Source organism: Hippopotamus amphibius, chromosome 17, assembly GCF_030028045.1.
Source record: "Hippopotamus amphibius kiboko isolate mHipAmp2 chromosome 17, mHipAmp2.hap2, whole genome shotgun sequence".
Lineage (NCBI taxonomy): Eukaryota > Metazoa > Chordata > Mammalia > Artiodactyla > Hippopotamidae > Hippopotamus > Hippopotamus amphibius.
In genome coordinates, this window is record NC_080202.1 from 51,977,613 (window position 1) to 52,001,868 (window position 24,256).

Here is a 24,256-nt window from a genome sequence, read left to right on the forward strand (position 1 = left end):
TTTTCACACAGCTCTTTCCCTCCCCCAGCTGTCCCCACACCGCCTCCAGCTCCTGGGCTCAGGGAGCCTCGCCGGAGAAAGGCTGGGGCCCAGGCTTGGCTTGTCCCTGTTTGCTGGAGTGGTAGGTTGCATTCTCCACAATGTTTCCCATCCCCCATGCCCGCCTTGCCATGTACCTGTTGCGGCTCATCTCAAATATAATAGGACTGGCTGGTTGCTTCTAAGCGCACTGGAGACATGGGGAGGGAACCCTCCCAGCCCAAGGACTGCATAAGAGACTAAAAGTGTCTGGGGTGGCCCTGGAAGAAACGCTGATCCTCAGTAGTTGCAGGGAGACATTTCCAAAACCAAACTCAAAATCTCATGCTGAATTACAGCACAAGTTGAATTCCTGACCCTGCAAGGACCCTGTTTTAAAGCTGCGGCATCAATAGGCAATGAATGGGACCTGGAACAGTGAGATGGGGACCCACGAGGGATGCTTGGAACCACTAAGAGTTGCTGTGTCCACTTTCCTGGTGGAAACAGCCCTTCCAGCAGCCTACCCTGCAGCTCAGTGGCTCTTCGCCTGAGAAACCGGAAACTGTGCCCCCTGAGGTCACTGTCTTGCAGGGAACAGCTGGTCCTTCCGAGCACACAGCCCACCACCTGTCCTGCTCCAGACCCTCAACCAGACGCAAGTCGCAGGGGGCCCCAGAGGGTGACATAGGAAGTGTGACTTGTGAAGGTCTATGAGGCACATAGGAAGAACTGGACAGCTGTGCTGATGTATATCCACAGAAATGAGGAGAATGGATCCTCAAGGTGTGGGACCAGGGTGGAAGGAACAGGAAGTTGCACAAAGGTGAAGGGAGATGTGGGCTCAGTCAGCAGCGTTCTTGGGTCCTCGGGTGATTGCAAGCAGTGCGGGGGCTCTGCTGGGGTGCCTGCTTGGTTGGCAAACCTGGACCCTGTCGACTTAAAAAAAATGCACAATGTGGGAGTTTCGAGTTGAGTTTATGTGGGGGCAAAATGAGGACTGAAGCCCGGGAGACAGCATCCCAGAGAGCTCTGAGAAACTGTTCCAAAGAGATGGGGGTCGGGTGGGGGTTGATTAGTATTATACGTGAGGAGGAGTAATGTAACCAAACACATATTTTCTAGGGGGTTTCTGCTAGTCACCAGGAGTAGGGATTTAGTGCTTTTCTAGATATGAGGAGATCCAAGGGTTGGGCTCATACAATCAGCTCCTGAAAAGATCTAACTATTTGAAGACCTGTCCCTCCTATTTTCCAAAGCCCAGAGCGCCTCATTCCTGGTCTCCACCCTGAATTCCCTTCAGGGGATGTGGAAGGTCAGCAGCTGCAGCAGCAGTGTGATTTAATCCTTGCAGTAGAGGTAGATGGCAAGTGCCCGTGGCAAGTGCCAATTTACAGTTGACAACCCCAAGATGGCCAGAACTGAACAAACTGAAAATGCCAAAACATCCAAACACACAGTAAAGCAGGGGATCCAAAGGTGCAGAGAGACCAAATGTTAGAGTAGGCTTATCACATGAGAGCTGTTCACCTACCCCAGAGAGCCTGGAGAATGCGTTTTTCACCATACATTTTTTTTTTTAATATTTATTTATTTATCTTGGCTGCGCCAGGTCTTAGTTGCAGCATGCGGCATGCAGACGTTTAGTTGTGGCATTCGAACTCTTAGCTGCCACGTGCATGTGGGATCTAGTTCCCCTGCCACTGACTGAACCCGGGCCCCCTGCATTGGGAGCGGAGAGTCTTACCCACTGGACCACCAGGGAAGTCCCTTCACCACACTTCTGAGAAATTCACGAGGGGAGTCCCAGCATTCTGTTACCGTAATAACGGCTGCTCTGTACACCGAGGCCTAGTAGAAATATGGAGACAGAGATTTTGGAGGAAGAGAGAGATGGCTTTATTTTTCTGCCAGGCAGAAGGGAAGACACAGCAGGCTCGTGCCTCAAGAACTGCGTGCCCCCTCCCTCGGGAACCAGGGAAGATTTATACGTGGGGCTCGCAGTTTGGGGTATGTGATAAGGACCAAGTAGGTGGAGGGCTTGCATTCTTTTTCCTTCGCATTATTCTTTTCTGTCCTTTGCAATATTTCAAAATAGTGGTAGCTGGCTTCAGGCTGAAGAGGAAAGTTAGAAACTTACACTCAGCTAAAAACAACTCCATGCTTGTTTTGCTTTTGTGAAATATGCTTGCTGCGCTGAGAAAAACAGAAAAACAGGATGACCTAACAATTCAATGTAACTTTAAGATGTTTTGCTAAAAAATGGAATGTTCTGCACCTGCTCTTATAAGTTTCTGTTTGGAAACGTCCATGATTTCCACAACAAGGCCACCTGGTAACTGGGGTCTGGCAGTTTGTTGATTGTCTGTTTGTCTGGCAGTTTGTGGGCTGGGGAAGTCCTTTCTGAAATGCAAAAGAGACTATAGGAATGATTTAGTTACAGTAGGGTATGGGGTCCAGGGGAAGTAACAGGGCTAGGGAGTGAGAGACAGGATGTAATTCACACAGAGCCAAGGGTGATAGAGTGTAATTTACATAGTAACAGGGAGTGAGTTCAGCCAAGCCAACCACACTGCAAATCTAACCTCTACAGATCAGTGACAGTTAAAGTAAAGCAACGAGTGACTAATTCTTTCAGACCAGGTCATCCTTCTCCTCTAGCCTGTTCCGTTTTCCTTGCTCTCAAAAGGAAAAAGGGACAATCACTTCTCTTTGCATTTCAACAATCTTGGGGCTCTGTGGGGCTCTTCTCTGTAGGTCGGAGCTTACAATGGCCAAAGCTTCCATCGAGCTGGGGGTGATGGGGTCCCAGGGTGGCGAGGGCCGAGGGGTAGTACTTGTCAACTTTAATAATAGAATAGCCAGTTTCACCAGCAAAAGCAGGTTTAATCTGGAGTAGCCAGAGGAATTGTGACTTAGGAAATGCAAGCCATAGGGGACCAGAGGCAAATTCAGAGAACAAGGAAGGGAAACTTGCTTTTATAGAGGAAGGAGGCGGTGTGAGGAGCGGGCCATGATAACCAGAGTCCATTGGAAGAGCTGGGAGTCCACAGTATGGAGGTTTCCCATTGGTTGGGCTGCGACGGTCCCTGATTGGCCGGGCTGTCTGGGAGGAAAGATATCTTCTTCCTGCTGGACAATAAGCAGAGGTAGCTGTCCTTTCTGTTTGGGGTCATGGACACCCATGGCAGGCATGAGACCTCCCCCACAGGCCTGCCCAGACTCCAGCTGTGGCTGAAGTTCCCTCAATTCTGTTACCGAAAGTGGGGGCCTGGCTGCTTGCTGTTCTAAAGCCAATAAAGAGGCAACTTTGGTGGAAAGGAAAGTTTGCTTTATTTCAGAGGCCAGCAACCTGGAGGGGAGAGCAGACTCCCGTCCAAAGGCCGACTCCCCTCAACGGACAACCAGTGGGCAAGAGCTTTTATAGGTAAAGGGAGGGGAGCTACATGCAGACACAGTACAGTTAGCTCTGACAGTCATCTTGAAATTGGTCATGCAGTGGTCTAATCTGTGTCATCTTGATTGTTTTAAGTACAGTCAATCTTCAGTTCCAGGGTCGGTTTGTTCCCATTTCTTTGAGGCCAGCTCTCGGAATTGCAGCAGCTCATGTCATGGCTACAGTCTGATCATCATGTAGTTAACTTCTTCCACCTGGTGGGGGTTTCAGTATCTACAAGACAGCGCACAGGATATGGCTCAGGATATTGTCTATAGCCCTTGAGGAGGAACTAAAGGTCCCTGACTTTGCTTAATGACTAAACTGTGATTATTTAGTTGTGTTGGACTGTGTTCCTTTGTTTCTGCATTTTCTCAGTTCTCTGATTAAACTTATTCTTTGGCTAAAGTTTTTCCACAGACGAAAGGCAGGCTGAGAACATGGGGGGCAAGGACCACAGGGTCCTGCTCCGTTTCAGTTCCGCACGCTTAATCCTCAAAGACAACTTGGTCACACTTGCCACCATGGAAGCAGTTGCAAAGCAATAATCAACATGTAGCACCCTCAGGGATCTGACTCCGCGTGGCCATGGAGGGCAAAAGAACATGGGGCAGTGTAAGGAGATAAGCAGTAGGTATGGCCATGTGATCATGTGACCAGTTGCAGAAAAGAGAACTATAATAATTTCCTTCTCATTTTTACACAAATATACTTGTGTACATATTAACTGATTTTTTTCTCTTCTCTTCTCCCTCTCCCTCACCGTCTACCATGATATGTGTTAACAGTGGTTATGTGAGCCTTCTATGTCAGCATTTAAGTTACAGGATACATAAGGGGGGTGTGACGTAATCGGAAAAGGAATGAGCATCACCCAGAGATGGATAAAGGGACTTTACGTCATCTTCTGCAGAGAGAGTAGCATGTATTTGGTTGTGTGTTATGGGTTGAATTATGTCAGGCCAATGTCTTTGTTCAAAGGAAACAGACACTAAGCTATTTGGGGGTGATGGAGTGTGTTTTGCAAATTACTCTCGGTTCAGGGAAAAAAATTCCTACTATCCTTGCAACTGTGAATTCTTTCAAAATAAAAATTATCTTTGGGACTTCCCTGATGGCGCAGTGCCAATGCAGGGGACACGGGTTTGATCCCTGGTCCGGGAAGATCTCACATGCTGCAGAGCAACTAAACCCATGTGCCACAACTACTGAGCTGGCGCACCACAACTCCTGAAGCCTATGTGCCTGAGAGCCCACGTACGACAACGACTGAGCCCGTGTGCTGCAACTACTGAAGCCTGTGTGCCTAGAGCCCGTGCTCCACAACTAGAGAAGCTGCCACAATGAGAAGCCCGCGCACCGTAACAAAGAGTGGCCCCTACTCACCACAGCTGGAGAAAGCCCGCGTGCAGCAATGAAGAACCAACACAGCCAAAAAAAAAAAAATTATCTTTGGCACTTGAAAATGTGTCTGCAGTAGAGTGGTGGCCTTGGTTGAGTGGAGCAGGTGCTGCTGGGTTTTGATTTGGAGTGAGGGTTGATGGAGGCAGGAAGAATTTTAAGCTGTGAGTGTCTGGGAGAACACTCCTCAGAGGGACCTCTTTGCGTAGAGCAGGCAGTGGGTGGGTACAGGGGCCAGCCTTAAGCACCGTGTGCCTTGGCTATCCCCCAGGGGCACCAGGCCCAAGGCTCGTAGGGACCAGCCCCAGGCCATCTGCCCCCAGCCAGCCAGGAAGGGGCATGTTCCCCACCCCAGGGTTTATTTTTAGTTTCTTTTCCAAAGCCCAGGATGGAGTTTTTGGCTGGCACCTTTGGGTTGTGGGTAAGGAGGGTGGCTGGTTCCAGGGAAGCAGGTTTCTGTGAACAAGGAAGTAGAAACTGCATTGATGCCTGGCCCCGCCTAGGGCCCCCAGCCTCCCCTTCTTCAGCCAGCCTCACCCCATCCCCCTCCACAGACACACCTTCCCGGCCACCCAGCCTGCCCCAGCCCAGGCCTATAAAACCCCCAGGCCCTCATCTCCTGTTGAACAGAGGTGGCACCATGCAGCTGAATTTCAGCGGCCTTCAGGCCCTGGTGACAGGGGAAGGGAGAGGCGGGTGTGAGCAGGGCAGGTAGGGGTGTGGGAGGGGTCGAGGTTAGAGACCGAGGTAGCCAGACCCAGAGCCCAACAGGCCTGTGCTGGGGGCTGCAAGTTCCTTCCTGCCTGCCACAGCCTGCACTGCCAGCAACTGCCCCTGACCACTCCACCCACAGAGCCAGCAGATCTGAGCCTGTACTGCTCCCTACCACCTAGCAGGCCCCATTGGGACAGGATGCTAGCTTCTCCCTGGTCAATCAAGAGCCCTCCTGTGAGGGTGGCCCTCACACTCAGTCTGGGCAGATGGGGGATTCAGCCAATGCCTCTTCCCTTGGCACAGCAGGAAGGGGCTGCCTTCTGGACACCTCCCTTGGCCAGATCCTGCCTGGCTAGACACCTGTCTCCCACCACCTCCTGGGCCAGCACCCTCTGGCCAGCATCCTTTCACTGCTCTTTCCTGAGCAGCAAATCTCCAGCCCCTACCTGCAGCCTTGGCCCAGACACGTTGGGCCATCCGCCTGCCCCGTGCACCCCTGCAGGGATCGGGCGGGACACTGTGAAGGACCTGCATGCCTCAGGAGCCAGAGTGGTGGCTGTGAGCCGCACCAACGCCGACCTGGTCAGCCTCCCCAAGGAGGTGAGGTGTGCAGCCCCACCATGGCCTAGGCCTGTGACCCTTGGGGATGCCTCACAAGCCTGCCAGGACCACCCCTTTGGTCACTGGCCAATGCATCCCCACAGTGCCCCGGGACTGAGCCCATGTGTGTGGACCTGGGTGACTGGGAGGCCACGGAGTGGGCGCTGGGCGGCGTGAGCCCTGTGGACCTGCTGGTGAACAATGCTGGCATGGCGCTGCTGCAGCCCTTCCTGGGGACCACCAAGGAGGTCTTCGACAGGTGAGGAGCAGGAGAGGAGGTGGACTGGGGAGAGGGCTGCTGAGGACGCCTATCGTGTGTGGCCATGGTCTGTCTGACTGTCCGCTCTCCCCTCAGGTCCTTCCACGTGAACCTGCGCTCTGTGTTCCAGGTGTCCCAGGTGAGCCAGTGGGAGGATGTGGCTCAGCACTGACACGGTCCAGGTTGGGGTGTGGTGGGGTCCGGCTGTCCCCTCTCTCGGCTTCCAGATCGTGGCCCTGGGCATGATCAACCACGGAGTGCCTGGCTCCATCGTCAATGTCTCCAGCATGGTGGCCCATGTCACCTTCCCCAACCTAGCTGCCCAGCCTTGACCCCCCATTCCATGCAGGAGCAGCTGGGCTCCGGGGCTGGGCCTCATGCAAAGTGGGCTGAATCCTTAGGGGTCCTCAGTGCTGCCCTCTCCCCACAGGCTCCACCAAGGGTGCAATGACCATGCTGACCAAAGCCATGGCCATGGAGCTGGAGCCACACAAGGTGGGCATGGCGGCACTGGGGGTGCCAGGGGCCCAGACCTGGGAAGGCATGATGTGGGCTCAGGGTGGGGATGAGGTGAGGGGTGGGGGGGGTGGGAAGGCTGGGGGCTGGGGACGAGAATGGGGTAGGGGCGTCAGGGGGTGAGTAAGCAAGTTCAGTGGGGGCTGTAAGGGTGGGGTTCGTGCACTGGCTGAGACCACCCTCGGCCCCAGATCCAGGTGAACTCCATGCCCCCCCCACGGTGGTGCTGACGGCCATGGGCAAGCATGTCTCGTCCAACCCCGAGTTCGCCTGGAAGCTGAAGGAGCGCCACCCGCTGAGGAAGTTTGCGGGTCAGAGGGGCTTCGCAGAGTGGGGGCAAGGCTGGGGCAGCCGGGCCCCGTCAGCCGGGCCGAGCCACGCTGACCCTGCCTGCCTCCCGCCATAGAGGTGGAAGACGTGGTCAGCAGCATCCTCTTCCGGCTCAGCGACCACAGCGCTTCCCCCAGTGGCTCGGGTATCCTTGTGGACGCCGGGCACCTGGCCTCCTAGAGCGCGGTGCTCTGGGCAGCCGGAGGGATGGTGCTCGGCCCCGCCCAGCCCTGCTTCCGCGCCCCACTGCCCGGCTCCCAGACCGCCAAGGCCACCAGCCCACCATGCCCCCGGCTCCATCCATGCCCGTGCCCATGCCCCGGCCCCTCCCGCATCTCCCACGGCCCGCCTGCAGCCCCCGCCCCACCTCCACGCCACACAGCAGTGTTGCCGCACCAGCCTGCACCTCCCTACCCACCTCACCAGTCCATCCCACACCCAGACCACATTCCTCCACATCCACACCTACCTGCCAGGAGACCCTGCCCTTGCTGCCCCCAGCCACTGTGTCCCCCAGTTGTGCTGCGGTGGATTTGCCTAAATAAATGAAGGCCATTCTCCTGCAGCTACTGTGCCAGGGCTCTGGATGGGCACGCCACAAGCCTGGGGAGGAGAGGGGAGGGTCAGGGCCTGGGGGGCACACATTAACTTTCCAAGAAGGAAAGAGGGGACAGATCCAGAGTCAGCCAGATTCCACTGCTGACCCTGCCTTTGAGATGAAGGGCCGAGATTCCCTGATTGCTTGCAAGGAGGAGATTCCTCGTGTCCACGCCCCTGGCGCAACACCCAGCCTTCTCTGGGTCGAGGGCAGAGGGCAGCCTGCAGCCACCTCTCTTTCCCTGCAGCTCTGGCTCCGTCCTTCAGCCCAGCATCCCCCCCCACCCCCCCACCTGCTGGAGAGGATAGAAGGTCTGAGGAGCTGCCGGGAGATGCTCTGGACCATAGGTCATCCCCAGGGAAGATGGGACTTAGTGCTAAGCCCCGGTGTGAGGGGCGGGGTGCTGGGCCATTATAGTTTATCCAACCCTGAAGAACCAGCTTCACCTTGGGGCACACCTTCCCCCACAAGATCACCCATGAGAAGGCAGCCCCAGCTGGGGAAGCATCCACAGCTGTTGCTCTACCTACTGTCCCTGGCCTGACCTAAGACACACCAGCCCTGCAGCTGGGACAGCTAGAGGGTCTTGCAGGCCTCGCTGGGATTCAGTTGTGCCTGCCTGGGTCAGGTTCCTGCATGGCCCATGCCTTCTGAGTGTGGATGTGATGAGGCCTGAGGTGGTCAGTCAGCTGGACTGGTGCAGTATCCAGCCCTGGGCAAGGGGACAAGGGATGAGGGGCTGGGGTGGGGCCCTCCAGGCAATGGTGCCACTGGGCTGAGAGCAAAGGGCATGTTGTAGGTGTGGGGAGTGCTGAGGGCACTTCTAACCAGCCTCAGAGCCTCCCAGAGCAAGGTTTGTGCCAAGGCTGGCTTGGGTCAGTCCAGCTGGCCCACAGAGGATCATGGGACAAGTGAAAGGATTTGGACACCATTCTGGGGGCCAGGTAAAGCCAATGAAGGGACCTAAGCAGATGTGCCTTTCAGGAAGGATAGGCTGGGTTCTGTCCCCCCCGCTCCCCCCCTTGACTTCTGGCAGGCAGAGGGCAGGGTCCAAGGTTAGGAGCAGAAGGCAGGGTTTGCTCAGTGCCCAGAGGGTGTGTGCTTTACCACAGGGCCAGGTCTGTTTGGGAGGACTCACTTGGCTATCTTCCAGGGGCTTCTCAAACCTGTGCCTCCTGCTGCCCCCAGCCACCCTCTCCTCCAGACTGTCCACCTCTCTGAGCCCAAAGCCATGGTGACCCAGAGGCCCTGCAATCACCAATTCCTTACTCCTGGCCACAGAAGGTCCCCAGGGCAGTGTTTCTAGACTTTCCCACCATGACTCACAGAACAAAGTAGCTTTTACAAGAAGAGCCAGGGCGCACATGGACACATGAGCACACACATATCTCTGACCCTAAAGCTGTAGGAAGCAATGTTTGCCTTTGCTGGCCACTGGGTACCCCGATGACGCCAAGCCTATCCCTTCCCATCCTATCCAAGTTTTTAAAGTCCTGGTGGCCTTCTGTGGGTTGGTCTTGTGGGTTAGGGTTTCAACTCCCTTTGAAGCTAAAGCGCACCTCTGTTGGCCTTGGCCTCTTCTTCAGGCTTCTTGGGTTGTCCAAACCCTTTCCCTCTAAGCACTACAGGTGAGCCTGCGTGAGCCACTCCCGGGTCTGGGGGAGGGAAGCATGTGATCCTTTTCGCTAAACTTTTCTTCTCAGACACAAAACAAGAAATGTTAGCATTGAGTTCTCTTTCACTTATAGCTACGTTCTTTCTGGTATTAATTACCACATCTGTTTTTTAGTAATAATCTTCTTGGCAGGGGAAAACTGCTAGCGGCGCCCGGCTAAACCTATTTCACGCCCAGTTGAATGGTCACCCCGGGGCAGTTTGAAAAACCCCACCCAACAGTCCGGCGGGGACCCCCGCCTGTCCCGCCCAGGCCGCGCCCACTCCTTTCGCCCAATCGCCCCAGCGGGGAGGCCGCTATTTGGATGTCCCCGCCCCCTCCAGGACACCGCTCTGCGATTGGCCCGCCGCGTCCCGCCCCGCGCCCTCCGGGACCGTCGCGCGCAGCCGGACCCACGCACGCAGTTGCGCCGCGGCCACGCGCAGGGCCGGTCCACGCATCATGGAGCTAGGGCTCGCGGGGCGCAGGGCGCTCGTCACTGGGGCGGGCAAAGGTGGGCCCGGGACGGCGGTCGGGAGCGGGCAAAGGCGGGCCGGGGAGGGGCGCCCGCACTGAGCCGCGCTCCTCGCAGGCATCGGGCGCAGCACTGCCCAAGCGCTGCACGCGGCGGGTGCACAAGTGGTGGCCGTGAGCCGGACCCAGGCCGACCTGGACAGCCTGGTCCGCGAGGTAGGCGCCGCCCTGTTCCAGCCCAGCGGGCGGCGATAGGGGCTGAGGGCGGGCCGGGACACGCGGGCCCCGGGCTCTGCGGTTCACCAAAGACTCTTGCACACCTTCCTCCACGCCGGGCGCGCGGCCTCCGTTGGGGGCCGACGGGTTGGGAGAAGGACGACTCCCCCTGGGCTTAGAAGGAGGCAGAAATGGCTGCCTTGCGGGCCCGGGGCCAGAGGCGCTCGGGCGCTGGGAGGAGGTAGACTGGCCGGAGGCGGGGCCAGGCTGCTGGTCCCGAAGCCCTGAGTTGCCCAGTGGCCCAGGGGCCGAGTTAACTATCCTCCCCATCGCAGCAGCCTGGGATTCGGAGCCCCAAGAACGTGACTGGCTCCTCTGGAACCCCCAACCCCTCCCCCTGTCGAACTGAAAGGTTATGCAAGCCCAGTCCTCCTCCCTCGCACAGCAGAGGCCCAGCTGTACCCTTTATTGGGCATGGAGCCTCTAGCAGATGTGCCCCCTTACACACAGTGTCCCGGGGTAGAGCCCGTGTGTGTGGACCTGGGTGACTGGGAGGCCACGGAGCGGGCGCTGGGCGGCGTGGGCCCTGTGGACCTGCTGGTGAACAATGCCGGCGTGGCGCTGCTGCAGCCCTTCCTGGAGGTCACCAAGGAGGCGTGTGACACGTGAGCCAGGGTGGGGTAGAGAAACGCCCCGGGGGAAGGGCTGTCTCCTGCTGCAGCAGCCCCAGTCCCTGACCAGGGTCTATCCATCCGCCTCCAGGTCTTTTGCCGTGAACATTCGGGCTGTCATCCAGGTGTCCCAGGTGAGCTGCCTTCAGGGCAGGAGTGGGAACTGGGGGGTTGACACCAGTTCTGCCTCATGCTTCCTCTGCAATTCCAGATCGTGGCGCGAGGCTTAATAGCTCGGGGAGTCCCGGGGTCCATCGTGAATGTCTCTAGCCAGGCCTCCCAGCGCGCACTGACTAACCACAGCGTCTACTGTGAGCAAGCCCCGGCTGTGCCCTGCCCTGCCCGCACCCCTCCCAGCCTGGGCAGCCAGCTCAGGCTCCACACGTGCTGTCCCTCCTCATAGGCTCCACCAAGGGTGCCTTGGACATGCTGACCAAGGCGATGGCTCTGGAGCTTGGGCCACACAAGGTGAGCCCCACTGGGAGGCCTCCCATCACCCAGCCCACATGCCCAGAGAGCCTGGGCCCACCAGCTGAGGCACTGCCTGTCCCAGTGCAGATCCGTGTGAATGCAGTCAACCCCACAGTGGTGATGACACCCATGGGCCAGGCCAACTGGAGTGACACCCAGAAGGCCAAGACCATGCTGGACCGCATCCCACTTGGCAGGTTTGCGGGTGAGTCGAGCAGAAGCCCAGCTGGGAATTGCCCCAGTGGCCTGCTCAGGTGACGGGTGGGAGAGAAGGATGAAGGGCAGCTCTTTTCATCCATGTCCTGAACCCCAACCCACCTGCAGAGGTGGAGAATGTGGTGGATACCATCCTCTTCCTGCTGAGTGACCGGAGCAGCATGACCACAGGCTCCACTGTGCCAGTGGATGGGGGCTTCCTGGCTACCTGAGCCCCCTCTACCCACACATACACCTGTGTTCCACTCTGAGCCTACTTTTACCCTCCCCCTTCCCCATCCCTCCAATAAACATTTTTCTGCCCAGTCTGCACACTCATTCCTAGGGCTGTGGTCAAGAGGCTGAAAGATGCAGTGCTCAGGGCTGGGTGTGCGGGTAAGTCCTAGTTAGAGACACCCATTCAACTCACATCCTGGGCCAGTGGTAGCCTGGCTTCCCTGCCAGAGATTTTCAGGCATAGCTAAATCCCTGGCAGGGGCTGGGAGGTAGGACCTTCCAGAGGGCCAGCTCCTTAAGGAGGTGGTGAATTTGACCAAAGACAACCGAACCCCTGTCCAGAGGCCTCTGGGGAGGAAGCAGTGGTGTTTTAAACATGAATGTTGGTTGGTATTCTTTAAGTCAATGTATGAGACAAAAGTGAACCGAGAGGAGGCTGTGTGTTGGGACCTCACTATTTGTTGACGGCTTGAGCGACTTCTTTGCTGAATCAGGTGATGGTTTTCAATTACTGAGAGAACATTCCCTCAACTTTCTGTGCAATTCACTACGTACTAAGCACAAGCTCCAGCTGTAGAATTTGCCAGCTTTTGCGGTGAAATACTCCCACCTGTTTGATGTCCTTGAGGTGGAGCTGGGGAGAGATGCGTGTCCCCCACCTTTATGTGGTGTACCCACCACACAGATACAAAAGGCTTACACCCGAAAGCACAGATAATAGTAATATTGACAAAAATATTTAGGAAGTGATGTGCTTTGAGTATTTGTTAATTTCGTTTTTTAAATACAACTTTATTAACAATGGCTGTTTAAAAACTGGCTAGCAAAATTCCTGAAATTCAGCAGTCCGCTCTCTACACACCACTGCAGGGGAGCAGAGTGTGACTTCTCACCATGTCACATGTCTGTCCGGAGTAGTGCCTTGTGGCCTCAGGGGTGAAGTCCTAGCGCCAGGGCAGGCCTACCCCTCACCTCCCGTGTCTGCCCAGCAATGCCAGGCTGTTGGCCTGCCTGCCACCACTCTTGTCCTCGCCACACCATGCTTGTCCTACCTCCCCGGCTGCAGGGTCCCTCAGCCTGGACGTCCTTCTGATGGCCTGTCTTCCTGAACACTCAGCTGAGTGTCCCCTGGCCTTGCCCTTGGCTCATAGGGCCCCACAGGGCCTGGCTTGCAGACCGTCCTGTGCCACAGTAAGAGCTGCTTAAGCAGCACGCCCCTCACTCCCCTGGCTGTGCCTTCTCAGAGGCCCAAAGTCAGCATGAGAGGGGCTTTCTTCATCCAGAAGGGGCCAAGTGCACTTGCTCCCACGTTGATCTCGATCTCTGTCCCTCCTTTGGAGACTGAAAGAGCTTAGCAAGCTTTTTCTCCTCTCCTCTGGCCTGGGGGAGGGGGCGGGGGTTGGGGGCCTAGCACCCCCAGGGTGGAGCAGCAGGCAGGGTGAGATAGGGACAGGGCAGGTAGCAAGACAAGCAGGAGATGAAGAACGTTTATTGTATAAAATAAGAAGGGGCTGCCCCATCCTGGGGCACAGGCACAGAACCCACCCCCCAAACTCCCCCATCAGGGAAGCCCATCCTGGGGCTGCCCTGGACCCGCCCCTGCAGCCTGAGGGAGACCCTGCTCCCTTCCGGACTCCCTCCCTTGAGGGCCAGGGAAGGCTGGAGCTGCGCCCCCAGGAAAAGGAGGCTGAGTGGACAGGACCCCGTGGCCCCAGCACCGCCCTGGGAGCAGCAGCCTCGACCCCATGCTTCTTCCCCCTCCCCACCCACACCACTCCCCTACAGCAGACCCAGGGACACCAGACATCTCAACACAACAGATACAGGCGGGGCGGGGGCTGCTCCTCCAGAAGTGGGGGCTCTAGAAGACCGTGCACTTCTTCCCCGGCTTTTTCACAGGAGGCGGGCAGAGCACCGCACGGATAGCCTCGTCAAACACTGTCTTCAGGCCCCGCTGGGTCAGAGCTGAGCACTCCAGGTACTTGACAGAGCCTGGGGGCAGCAAAGAAAGGGAACTGTGAGGGTGGGGAGCAGGCAGCAGGGGGCAGCGCTGTGCCCCGCGGGCCGCACCTCTCTCCTCCCTGCACTAGCAGGCCTGGCCGTGGCCACTCACCAATCTCCCGGGCCATGGCCAGGCCCTGGGGGTAAGTGATGGGTGCTAGCTTCTTGTCCCGCAGCCGCTCAATGGTGTCCTTATCGTCACGAAGGTCCAGCTTGGTGCCCACCAGGAGGATGGGTGTATGGGGGCAGTGGTGCCGAACCTCTGGGTACCACTGTGGGAATGGAGGCTCTGATCCTTACCCCTTGGGGGCTTCACCCTCAGCCTGGCCAAAAGCAGGCCACGGCGGCTCCCAAGGGCCCTTTCCTTGTACCTAGAGCCACACTTAGCCCTTCTTGTTTTATGGGGTGATCCCTAGGTCTGGTAGGGAAATGATCAAGAACAAAAATACCCAGCCAAGAAGCTTCCAGGCCTGTCAGGGCTTCTCAGTCCCTGCCCTCCCTTCTCTCAGAGCCTTACTCACCACACCTACCCCACCCCTGGCCCCTCGTCATTCTCTTGGGCCACCTTAAGGCCCCACACCAGGCAGAACAGGCATCTCCTCTGTCTCCAAAGGACAATTTACCTCCGTAAGGCCTTCAAGCAAGAGACCCCTGCTCTGTAAGGGCAAGTCCTCTGGGCAGCCTCCACCCCTCCCAGGAAGACAGACTGCTCCCGGCCCTGCCCTACCTTGGCTCGAACATTCTCAAAGGAGGCTGGGCTCACCAGGGAGAAGCAGATCAGAAAGACGTCCTTGGGAGAAAGGGAGGCAAGGAGGGAGGGGACCATGTAGGAATGGTCAAAGAGGCTCTGAAGGGCCTCTGCCCACCCCCCGCAACACACACACACACACACACACACACACACACACACACACACACACACACACACACACACACACCCCAAGCCCTTGGGGCCTCCACCCGAGCCACCCGGCCCCTGTAGGCAGCCCTGTGTCCCCTACAGTTTGGGGGTAGGAGAGTGGCCGCAGCCGGTCGTAGTCCTCCTGCCCGGCAGTGTCCCACAGTCCCAGGTTGACCGGCTTCCCATCTACCATCACATTCGCAGAATAGTTGTCAAAACTGCAGAAACAGTAAGAGAGATCTGCTCATGTCTGGGTTCTCAGGCCTGCACAGACCTGGAGCTCTGTCAGCACCTCACCCCACCCCGGGAGCCCGGACCAGGGCCACTTGGGCCCGACCTCCAAGCCCAGGGGAGCCCCATGCACAGGTGCCCACAGCCTCCCCTCGCCAGCTCTGGATCCGCCCGCCTGCTCACACGGTGGGGATGTACTCTCCAGGGAAGGCGTTGGTTGTGTAGCTGATCAGCAAGCAGGTCTTCCCCACGGCGCTGTGGAGAGAGGAAGAGCCCATGCGGCTCCCAGGTCCACCTCAGCCCTCTGCCCAGCAAAGGGCAGCCCCCTCCCACGGTGCGCAGGGTGGGGACAGGGGGTGCCTGGCCAACAAATCCGCAGCGGTAGAGGAGGACCAGGGCAGGCGGGCCTCTGGGGGCCAGAGTGGTGGGTTCGGGCTGGAGCGAGCCGCCTCTGAGCCCCAGGCAGGTGCCGGGAGGGTGGCACAGGCTGAGGGTTCAGCCCAGGTGAGAGGCCTGGCCCCACCCACCGGGAGGCCAGGCGGGGCCGCGTGCCGCCGGCAGCATCAGGTGGGCCTGGGCTGAGGCCTGCGCCCCGCGACCAGCCGGGACCCCGCCCCGCCGCGTCCTCCGGCCCCTGCCCGGTCCCCGGGCGCCCACGGACCGGCCGGAGCCGCCCCGCCTGGACCCCGAGCCAGGATCCCCGGACCGCGCGCACCGCCCCCTCCGTCCCGGCCGCGCCCCAGAGCCGCGTGCCCTGCCCAGGAGGCTCCCCGGGGACAGCCCCACCGGGCGCGCCTGGCCGAGCGGCCCCCGCGCCACGCACTCACCCGTCGCCGACCACCACGCACTTGATGGCCTGCATGGGCGCGGGCCGGGCGGGCGCGGCCGCAAGCCGAGCTGCGGAGAAATGCCCGGCGCCGCAGCGGCCGCGGACCCGAATCGAGCGCCGAGCCGAGCGGCCGGAGACAGCCGAGCGCCGCCGAGCGCCGGGCGCGGAGACAGCCGAGCGCGGCCGGCAGGGCGGGCGGGGGGCGCGGACCCGCCCCGAACCCGGGCAGCGCGCCTAGCGGAGAAATCTGGCGGGGAGGGGGGACACAACGCGCCCCCCAGCCTGTTCCCGAGCCCGGGCAGGCCCTCCCCAGCGCCCGTGACCCACGCCAAGGGGCGAGGGCAGCACAGGGAGGCGGCTGCCACTCGCCTGGACGGGCTGTGGTCCGTACACACAGGGTTTCTAGGGAGGGCATTCCCAGGGCCCACCGAGGGAGGGGCCGAGGCCCCCCCCCGCCCCCCGCCACGGGGCAGTTGGTGAAAACTCGGGTATTTGCAGTCACTAGAGACCCCCACGGCAGGCAGCCCCCTGCCCGGCTGTCCCTGTCCCCTCTTGTCTGCTGCAGCAGCTGGATCATCCCCATCAGGCAGCAGTTAGAACTGCAGCAGTTGGAAGGGGTGACCCAACCTCACCTGGAGGGCCTCTCCTGCAGGGCCCAGGTGTGGGAGAACAGACTGACATGGGAGAAAGGCACTGGGGCCAAAATGTATCACAAAGTGCAAAAGTCTCTATTTCAGAACACCCTGGAGCTCCGCTGGGCCTGCGGAGCTCGTGGTTGTAAAAGGGAACAACCGCGGTGGGGCGGTCAGTTCAGGCGCTGCTCCCCCAAATCTCCTTTCAACATGGGTCTGTGTGCGCAGGTGCCTCATTCCCTGTGATTGGGATGCAGGGGTGGGGATGGGGCTGGAGTCGATTCCAGCCCTCTTGGCCGGCCAGGTTCTGGATCCCCCCAGGCGGACATTCTGGTCGTAAACTGCATCGGTCCTGCTCTCAGATTCATCCCAGCACTGATTTTCCAAGCCACCGGCTGCAGACCCTGCCTAAAGAGCCTGGATCTGCCGACGGCCTGTCCCTTGTGAGGAAGGGAGAGGCAGGCAGGAGACACAGATGTCTGACAGATGCCACCTTCCTGCCACTTTCAGACTTTTCCTGCCTCCCCTCACTTTTGGGGGCTCAAGGTCCTCAGGGGGGACCCCTGCACATAAGCCAGGACAGCATTTTGCAGGAAGCTGGCCCTTTGGGCCTCCTCATCCCGGATCCGGGCAATCTCGGCCTCCTTAAGGCGAAGCTTCTCACGGAGAGAGGCGTTCTCACTATCCCGGTCCAGCAGTGCCTCCCGGTGGTCACTTGAGATCACTGCAGGGGAGGAAGCTCAGTGAGGAAAGGGCTCTGGGGACTGCCTGGGCTCTTGCCAATCCAGAGGTCCGCAGGGGGCCAGCAGGGCGGGGTTTGCTCAGGGTCCTCTGGGCGGACACACCCAGCCTCCCCTACCAGCACCTCCCAGAGCTCAGAATCAGGCCAGAAAGACCCAGTAAGAAAGGGCCTACGGAGACACCCCCAGGGGATGGGGAGGGGCGGGGCTCAGCTCACCTTTCAGCTGGCGTTCTAGGGCCGCTACCTTCTCCTTCAGCGCTTCCTGGGCCGTCAGCTCGGCCTGCAGGCGGCCGTTCTGCTCTTGCAGCTCCAGCCGCACCCTTGTCACCTCAGCCACCTTTTCTTGGTCCTTGCTGCTCAGCTCCTGCCAGGTAAGGAGGGGTGGTGAGGTGGGGCTGGGGGGCCAGTGGCACCCCGAGAGCCCTCAACGTCCCGGCTACCTGCTGCAGCTCCTCCAGGCGCCGCCTCAGGCCCTCCACCTGCAGGCCAAGCTGGCTGGCCCGTGTCTGGGCATCAGCCACCGTCTGCTTCTGCTGCAGGCAGGCACTCTGAGCCTCATCCCGTGCCCGCGCCAGCAGCCGCAGCTTCTCCTCCAGGTGAGCCAGGCGCTGCTGCTGTGGGCCCGGGAGAGGGGCTGGTGAGCTGCTTTCTGGCCTGTGGCCCTGAGCTCATGTGAGGAGCGACCCCCCTGCCTTCAGAAGGAGGGCAGCTTATATTTGCAATGTGGAAACCGCTTTGTCACTAAAGTTACCGCAAATATTGTTCTGAACGGGCTCAACTTGAATGAGGAGCCTCCCCATGTCCCAGGCTGATACCATCATGCCCTCTGGTCCCCCACTTCCACCACGTGGTCACAGGCTGCACATCTGGGCCAAACCCCTTCCCCACCTTGGGCTGGAAGACATTGGCTCTTTGTGGCGGGGGACGGGGACGGCTGGATCTGGTGCTGATGGGATGTGTCCCCATCTGACTTCTCTGCAGCTGGAGCTCCTGTTCCCTTGTCCCTCCCTACAGAGCCAGGAGACAGCCTTGGTCTGGTCCACTAAAACCTGAAGGGCTGTGCAACCCGGGCAGCTCATGCCACTCCTCAGACCTCTCTCCCCGGTGGGCGGGGCAAGCAGCAGACCGTGGTCCTGGGCTCACCTCCTCCAGACGGACTTGATTCTTGGCCTTGATGAGCTCCTCCTCGGCTTGGCTGCGCTCACTGAGTGCCGCAGCCTTTGCCCGGCTCAGCTCCTACAGCACAGTGACCACTAGGACTGTCCTCTGCCCCTGCCCAGGGACCTCTTCTGGCCGCACCCAGCCTCCCTAGGGGAAGGCAGAGCCTGGAGCCCGTCTCACCTCCTCCAGGGACATTCGTGTAGCCTCTAGCCTCTGCACCCTCTCCTGCATGGCCCTCTCGCTGTCCTCCAGGTGGCGAGTCATGTGCTCCACCTGCCCAGGTGTGGGGTGGGGACAGGGCTGGCAGGCTGGCTCCCCAGCCTTCTGCTCATGGGATCCCCACCCTGGGGGGCAGGTAAATCTTGGGGACCCTGTTCCTTCCAAGCGGGGGCTGCCCCAAGTGGCCTCACAGGAAGTGAGGACAGAGGGCATGTCCCAGTGCTGCACCTCAGGTGGCACAGAGCACACAGCAGCCAGCACAGTCAGGATCCCTTCTAGAAACTGGTGGGAAGGTTCTGGGTCTGACATCTGCCAGAGCTGTTGGAGAAATGCCCCAGCACCCCAAGGTTGTCGAGAGAAGCCCAGCCAGGAGTGTGCCTTGGGGACACCATGTCAGGACGAGGCATCTGCAGGCCCCGATGAAACAGAGAGAGCAAAGGTCAGGGCATGTAACTACTGAAGCACCTCCTTGAAGCGCAGCTGTTCTGCATCCTCCAAGTTCTGACGGGACCTCTTCTTCTCCAGTTCCAGGCGTTCTGGAAGCATAGGGGAAGAGCACGGCTGGGACTCCTAGGGGGGCCCGTGGTTCTCAGGCCCCAGCGGCAGGCCTGTGTGTGCCCACCTTCAGCCTGGACAGCCCGCATCTTCAGCTCGGCTGTCGTGTTGGTCAGCTCCTGCCTGGTCAGGAATAGCTGCTCCTGCTGAGATTTCACCTTCCGCTCCAACTCGTCCACCTGGAAAGCCGGCACCAAAGGAGGGAAGCTTCAGCCCCTTCCCGGAAGCCCCACCCCAGGCTCTCAGTGGGCCTGGCCCCTCACCCTACCTCCATACCTGGTTTCGCAAAAGCAGGTTCTTTTCGTTGGCAGCAGACAAGTCTCTGAGGAGCTTAGACTCCCGCTCTGCAGCTTCCTGGGGGTGAGACAGGGAAAGGGCGCCACTGGCCACCTGCTGCCACGCACCGCCTGCCTGCCCCAGGCCCGCCCACCTGCCGATCCAGCCCTCCCTGCCCACCTGCTGCTCCAGCCTGTGCTCCTTTGCCTGCCTCTGCACCAGGCTCCGCTGTTCCTGCTCTGTGGTGGCCAGGAGCTCCCCCAGGTCCTGGGCCTTCTGCTCCGACAGAGCCAGGGCGGCCTCAGCCATCTGCAGCCTGCAAGGTGGGAAGGGCCAGTCCCGCCCCAGCCCACCACTAGCCTTCACTAAGGTCTTGCGGTTCTCACTCTTGCCAGGACACTACCCTAGCTAGCGCCCACCTCCTCCAAGAAGCCTTCCCAGGTTACCACCTCAGCAGTTCCCCTGCCTCCCTTTGTACTCTGGGGACTGGAGTCCCTGTCTGGACGGTCCTCCTCTGCCCTGTGGGCAGGTCTCTTAAGTGTTCTGAAGCCTCCTCACACCCTCATCCTGCCTTCTGCCCCTTCTTACTTGGCTTTGAGGGCGTTGATGATGGAGTGCCTCTCGTTCAGGGCTTCCTGAAGCTGCCCCACTCGTGCTGCTGATGCCCTGTGGGCACAGAGGAGGGTCCAAGAAACCCAAACCCCAGAGCCCTCTGGGCCCCTCCCCGCAGCAGTTGCCGCTCTTCACCCTCACACAACATCCAGGTGAGAAACTCCCTCAGGAAACACACCCCACGACCTCGTCCATGGGCAGGCGACAAGGCTCATGTTAGGTCACTCCAAGGCCAGAGTCAGGACCTGAACCCCGGGCACACCCACCGCGCCGCTGCCCTGCCCCTGGGCCTGGGGCCACGCTCACTTGCTGCTCCGGGCCATCTCTTCTCTCTGCCTGTCAATCGTCTCCATCAAGTCCAGAAACTGGGGATAGAGCCAGGCAGAGCCCTGTCAGGGCCAGAGCCTGCCCACTCCCCACAGTCGGCAGGGAGGAGGGCAGACGTCCACGGAGACAGCAAGACACCAAAAGGCTCAGCCTCATCCAAAGGAAGGACGGCTCCCCCGCAGGGAAGCCCAGAGGGGAAGCCCGCCCGCTTGCCCACCCAGCCGGAGGGTGTCAGAACAAGACGCTGCCTCTCGGGCCTGGGTCCTGGCTGCTTGGAGAGGCTCCAGGGCCCAGAGGGAAGGAAGAATGCCATGGCTGAGGGGGAGCCCTTTGTCCACACAGCCAGGGCAGGGCGAGGGCTGGGGCAAGGCCCTGCGGTCAGAGGCAGCACTGTCCCCACCTGCTTGGACTTCTCTTCCCGGAGGTGCCGCACCTCCTTGCTGAGCACGTGGGCTCGGGCCTGGCTCTCCCGGAAGGCGGTCTGCCGGTCCTGGTTGTGGTCCATGGCTTGCTCTGTTGCAGAGAACCAAGCTGTCTACCGGGGGTGGGGGACGGAGCCCCAGGAGTGGCCAATGGCCAGCCCAGCCCCATGCCCAGGAGACACTGCGCAAGGTGGTGTCTCACCATCACAAATCAGACCCCTCTCGTGCACTAGCAGGTGAGGGGTTCAGAGAGGGTGAGGGTAGAGGTAACAGTGGGGTCAGGAGCCTGGGAGGGGAAACAGGCACATGAGGAAAGGTAGGGAAGTTGCTCAACTGCCATAAGAGGTGGGCATGTGGGCTCTGCCCCAAAGGTCAAAGGTCACTGTGTGACTTTCAAGAGGTGAATGCTGTGCTCAGCTCCCGTGCTCTGGAAAGACCCAGGCAGCTGGACGTGGCCACGGTGTCAGCTGGGGTGACTCGGAGGCAGGTCCAAGAACCAAGAAGTGGGAGAGGGTGCTGGTTGGGCAGACCCAGCAGGTGGCGACCCCACCCTAGATTCCAGCTCCAGCTCGGGCCCTCAGGTGGCTGGTGCTGCCAGAGGGACAGGGAGCCATGGCGAGTGGCAGAGTGCTCAGCGGGCCTGGGGCCAAGGAGTTGGGGTCAGGATGGGAGGGGACTGTGGAGGGAGGACAGTGAGAAACAGCACCAGGCCGTCGGCGCTCTGCGGGCTCCTGCTGCTGTCCTTTCCTCCCTGACACCTGCTCGCGCTCTCTCCGTTTCTAACATGCTACCATCACGGTGCGTTTACTCGGTCCAGCCTAAGCCTCCCTTCTCTCAGGGGCTGGGCCTCTGTCCCAGGGAATCAGCTCTGTGACCTGCTCCAAACAGTGCACACTGCCAGTGGCCCCACGTGCCCGTACCCACAGCTCTGAGGATGTCGCCGGGGATGTTATTCCCAGCCAACTCCAGTTTCCACAGGGTTCTGTTGCTGGGGAGACAGTTCACCAGGGCGCGGCCCCCCAGGAGGCCGATGTGATTCCAGCGCAGGTCTGGAAGGAAATCTGGTATCACCAGATGGAGAGCACAGGGCGGGGGTGGGAGGGCTAGCCCGGCCTGGGACACTGGTACTCCCTGTGATGGGCCACAGATCAGGAGCCCAGCTCAGCGTGCCCCTCCTCCCCAACACCCACCCCCACCCCCTCCCTTCTGGGAGAGGACAAAGGAAGCAGTGGGGGGGCGGAAGAAGAGATGAGAGGCAACCCCTCCCCCCTCCCCCCAGACCAGGATCTCCTGGCCTGGTCTGAGGACAGGGAAGGCCAGCGCTGGCGGCCTCACCCAGCTGCTGGAGGCTGGCATTGCTCTTCAGGGCCAGAGCCAGCTCCTCGGCGCCCTTGTGGGTGATCTGGTTGTTGCGGAGGTCCAGCTGCCGCAGGGCACCATTGGCCGACAAGGCCCCACAGAAGGCCGAGAAGGCTTCTTCCCACGTGCCCAGGTTGTTCCATTCCAGGGTGAGGCTGCAGGAAGGGTGGACATGAGGTGCGTGGCCCCAAAGGGCATCTGGCTCCCATGAGGTCCCGCGGGCTTGCAGAAGGGCATGGGGGTCTCCGGCAGAAAGGCTGGAGCCACGTGAGTAACATACCCGCCTACTCCCCGCCATGCAAGACTGGTATGAAGGTGTGAACTCTCACGTTGCAGAACCCTGTCCTCTGGAGCCAACCCAGAACCACGCGGAGAGAGCGCGCAGGCTGGGGGGAGAGTGGGGACTGCGACTGCCACCCTACCTCTGAATGGACTTGTTCTGTCGGAGGAGTTTTGCCAGTGCCTCGGCCCCTGCGGCTCGAAGGTTATTGCCCTAGGACAAGAAGAGGCCAGCCAGTCACTCCCCCGCATCCTGGGCTGGGCTCTGAATACCCTGGTCAGGCGGTGGGCGAGGCTAAGGTGAGCTCTGGATGGAAGGCGTGGCTCCTTTCAGATTCTGCTTTCCCTGACCAGAGTGGCCTCCTGATGCGGGGGCTCTTTCAGTTTGCTTGTGAGAACGCTCTGGAACTCACGTTCCTGCCCTCAGAACACCAGCACGCGTGCATGAGACCACGAGACAATGGTGTGGAGCCTGTGTGCCAAGAGCACTTACAGACACAGTCTCTGGCCACCATGCAGACCCCTGGTTGCCAGGACATCTGCATCTTTACTCCTGCTCGCAGGTGGCATGCCCCTGAGTGCAGATCCACCCACCTTGAGATCCAGAAACCGCACGACGGTGTTGACACACAGCCCCTGCAGCAGCAGCGTGGCCCCTGTAAGAGACCGGGCCTGTCACTCTCCACCCCTGATGGCTCCATCTTGGGGCAGCTCCTCAGATATAGGGGAGGGACGGCTGTCCCGGTGGCCCCCATCAGCCAGGGTTCATGCCAAAAAAGTCACCCCACTCCTGTGTCAGGTTTGAAACATCCACCAGGTGTGGAGTCAGGCTGCTGACCCTCGCTCTCACCAGCACAGCAGGACTCTCCTAAGCCAGGGGACACTAAGGCTTTCCCATTACAGGGAGAAATTGCTTTCTCCTCCCAGGTTTCCAGAGGAGATGCAGATGCTTGCTTTAATGACAGTAAAAGGGAGAAACCTCACAAAGAAGAAATCAGGTGGGACAGACACTTCTCTACTAGAGATGCCAAGCACCAAGGACTGGGGCACATGCAGCATCGCAAAAGAAGCCAGGGGACGCTGCCCTGAAGCAGCTTGAGTCCAGCCCCAACTCTGAAGTTGCAAGGGCTGCCCTGGGCCCTGCCAGCCCTTGGTGCCCACCTTCCTCACTCAGCATGCAGTCACTCAGGACGAGCTCCGTCAGCAGTGTCTCCTTCGGCAGCAGCTTGCCCAGAGCCCTGCAGGTGTCCACTGTCAGGCTCTGTGTGGCCAGGTCCAGCCGGCCCTGTGCCAGCTGGTGCAGTTGCTGCAGAACAGTCTCCTGGGGCTCGGCCCCACTCTCCTTGCACAGCCGGCTGTAGGCGCGCCGGAACTCCTCCATGTCCCTGGGGTGCAGGAAGGGCTTCCCCGAAAGCTCCTAGACAGGCCTCACCAGGAGCTAGCTGGGGTGGGGAAGCAGTAGGGTAGGGCCACTCCCTGGGGGCCTACAGAGAGCCCCCGACAGCTCGGGGGGGGGGGGGGGGCACAAAGACTCTAAGTCCTCAGCAGCCGAGGAACAAGGAGCAAACTGAGTTGTTCCAACAGGCTGGAGGCCCCAGGAGGGCGGGGGCGTATGATTCTCAGGCGATCGCTGGAGCCAGGGACCGAGAAGGTGGGGGCGTCCTCGGGGGCGGGGCGTCCAGAGGCAGGGCCGGTCCGGGCGTCGCACGTACAGCTGGGCTCCGAGCCCGAGGCCCCAGCCCTCGCGCCGCTGACCCCGGCTGTCTCGCCGCGGATGTACGCTGCCACCGCGCGCCTCGGTATCCAGGAAGAGCAGGGCTAGCCCGGAAGACCTGACGAAAACCACGACTCCCAGGAGGCTTTGCGGAGGAGGGGCGCTCAACGCGGGCCAATGATGGCGAAGGAGCGGGCGCTCGCGGC

General features: G+C 59.9%; 4 protein-coding genes across 9 annotated transcripts; 2 read left to right on the plus strand and 2 right to left on the minus strand.

Annotated features, from left to right (window-relative positions):
- The first annotated feature begins 5,495 nt into the window (after positions 1-5,495).
- Positions 5,496-7,454, plus strand: LOC130840461 (carbonyl reductase [NADPH] 2-like). Its single transcript, XM_057716021.1, is given in 8 exon segments — positions 5,496-5,547; positions 6,072-6,169; positions 6,274-6,428; positions 6,525-6,567; positions 6,656-6,795; positions 6,830-6,943; positions 7,158-7,255; positions 7,351-7,454. Coding segments are annotated over 8 exon segments (804 nt in total).
- Positions 7,455-9,922: 2,468 nt separating this feature from the next.
- Positions 9,923-11,880, plus strand: DCXR (dicarbonyl and L-xylulose reductase). The gene is made up of 8 exons (XM_057715484.1): positions 9,923-10,040; positions 10,119-10,216; positions 10,727-10,881; positions 10,979-11,021; positions 11,099-11,198; positions 11,291-11,355; positions 11,446-11,563; positions 11,683-11,880. The coding sequence occupies exons 1-8, from the start codon at positions 9,989-9,991 to the stop codon at positions 11,784-11,786; spliced, it is 735 nt and encodes a 244-aa protein (XP_057571467.1). The 5' UTR covers positions 9,923-9,988; the 3' UTR covers positions 11,787-11,880.
- Positions 11,881-12,668: 788 nt separating this feature from the next.
- RAC3 (Rac family small GTPase 3) lies at positions 12,669-16,335 on the minus strand. 4 transcript variants are annotated; one of them, XM_057714062.1, is made up of 6 exons: positions 15,751-15,903; positions 15,107-15,178; positions 14,793-14,910; positions 14,555-14,581; positions 13,904-14,063; positions 12,669-13,782 (listed from the first exon to the last, which is right to left on the minus strand). In XM_057714062.1, exons 1-6 carry the CDS (start codon positions 15,783-15,785, stop codon positions 13,652-13,654), a joined length of 543 nt encoding a protein of 180 aa, XP_057570045.1. In that variant the 5' UTR covers positions 15,786-15,903; the 3' UTR covers positions 12,669-13,651. The 4 variants fall into 4 exon arrangements, 3 of the variants coding, with proteins under 3 accessions (XP_057570045.1, XP_057570044.1, XP_057570046.1); XM_057714061.1 differs by having other exon boundaries at positions 12,693-13,782; positions 14,519-14,581; XM_057714063.1 differs by having other exon boundaries at positions 13,722-13,782; positions 13,900-14,063; positions 14,519-14,581.
- A 576-nt stretch (positions 16,336-16,911) lies between these two features.
- Positions 16,912-24,161, minus strand: LRRC45 (leucine rich repeat containing 45). 3 transcript variants are annotated; one of them, XM_057714052.1, is made up of 17 exons: positions 23,498-24,161; positions 22,931-22,992; positions 22,480-22,550; positions 22,034-22,212; positions 21,619-21,747; positions 20,677-20,789; positions 20,256-20,314; positions 19,926-20,003; positions 19,518-19,653; positions 19,338-19,415; positions 19,129-19,240; positions 18,972-19,042; positions 18,468-18,560; positions 18,270-18,362; positions 17,567-17,740; positions 17,343-17,490; positions 16,912-17,108 (listed from the first exon to the last, which is right to left on the minus strand). In XM_057714052.1, exons 1-17 carry the CDS (start codon positions 23,715-23,717, stop codon positions 16,912-16,914), a joined length of 2,013 nt encoding a protein of 670 aa, XP_057570035.1. In that variant the 5' UTR covers positions 23,718-24,161. The 3 variants fall into 3 exon arrangements, with proteins under 3 accessions (XP_057570035.1, XP_057570036.1, XP_057570037.1); XM_057714053.1 differs by having other exon boundaries at positions 17,567-17,737; positions 23,498-24,155; XM_057714054.1 differs by lacking the exon at positions 17,567-17,740 and having other exon boundaries at positions 23,498-24,155.
- Positions 24,162-24,256: the final 95 nt, after the last annotated feature.

Coding starts and splice junctions, on each gene's coding strand:
- RAC3 (XM_057714061.1), bottom strand. CDS start 15,785: ATGCAGGCCATCAAGTGCGTGGTGGTCGGCGACGG. Junction 15,179..15,750: donor TGCGTGGTGGTCGGCGACGG/GTGAGTGCGTGG, acceptor CTCTCTCCACAG/CGCCGTGGGGAAGACCTGCT. Junction 14,582..14,792: donor CACTCTCCTACCCCCAAACT/GTAGGGGACACA, acceptor CTTTCTCCCAAG/GACGTCTTTCTGATCTGCTT.
- LRRC45 (XM_057714052.1), bottom strand. CDS start 23,717: ATGGAGGAGTTCCGGCGCGCCTACAGCCGGCTGTGCAAGGAGAGTGGG. Junction 20,790..21,618: donor CGACATCCTCAGAGCTGTGG/GTACGGGCACGT, acceptor TCTCTGCAACAG/AGCAAGCCATGGACCACAAC. Junction 18,561..18,971: donor AACAGCTGCGCTTCAAGGAG/GTGCTTCAGTAG, acceptor ACACCTGGGCAG/GTGGAGCACATGACTCGCCA.
- DCXR (XM_057715484.1), top strand. CDS start 9,989: ATGGAGCTAGGGCTCGCGGGGCGCAGGGCGCTCGTCACTGGGGCGGGC. Junction 10,882..10,978: donor ACCAAGGAGGCGTGTGACAC/GTGAGCCAGGGT, acceptor ATCCGCCTCCAG/GTCTTTTGCCGTGAACATTC. Junction 11,564..11,682: donor CCCACTTGGCAGGTTTGCGG/GTGAGTCGAGCA, acceptor ACCCACCTGCAG/AGGTGGAGAATGTGGTGGAT.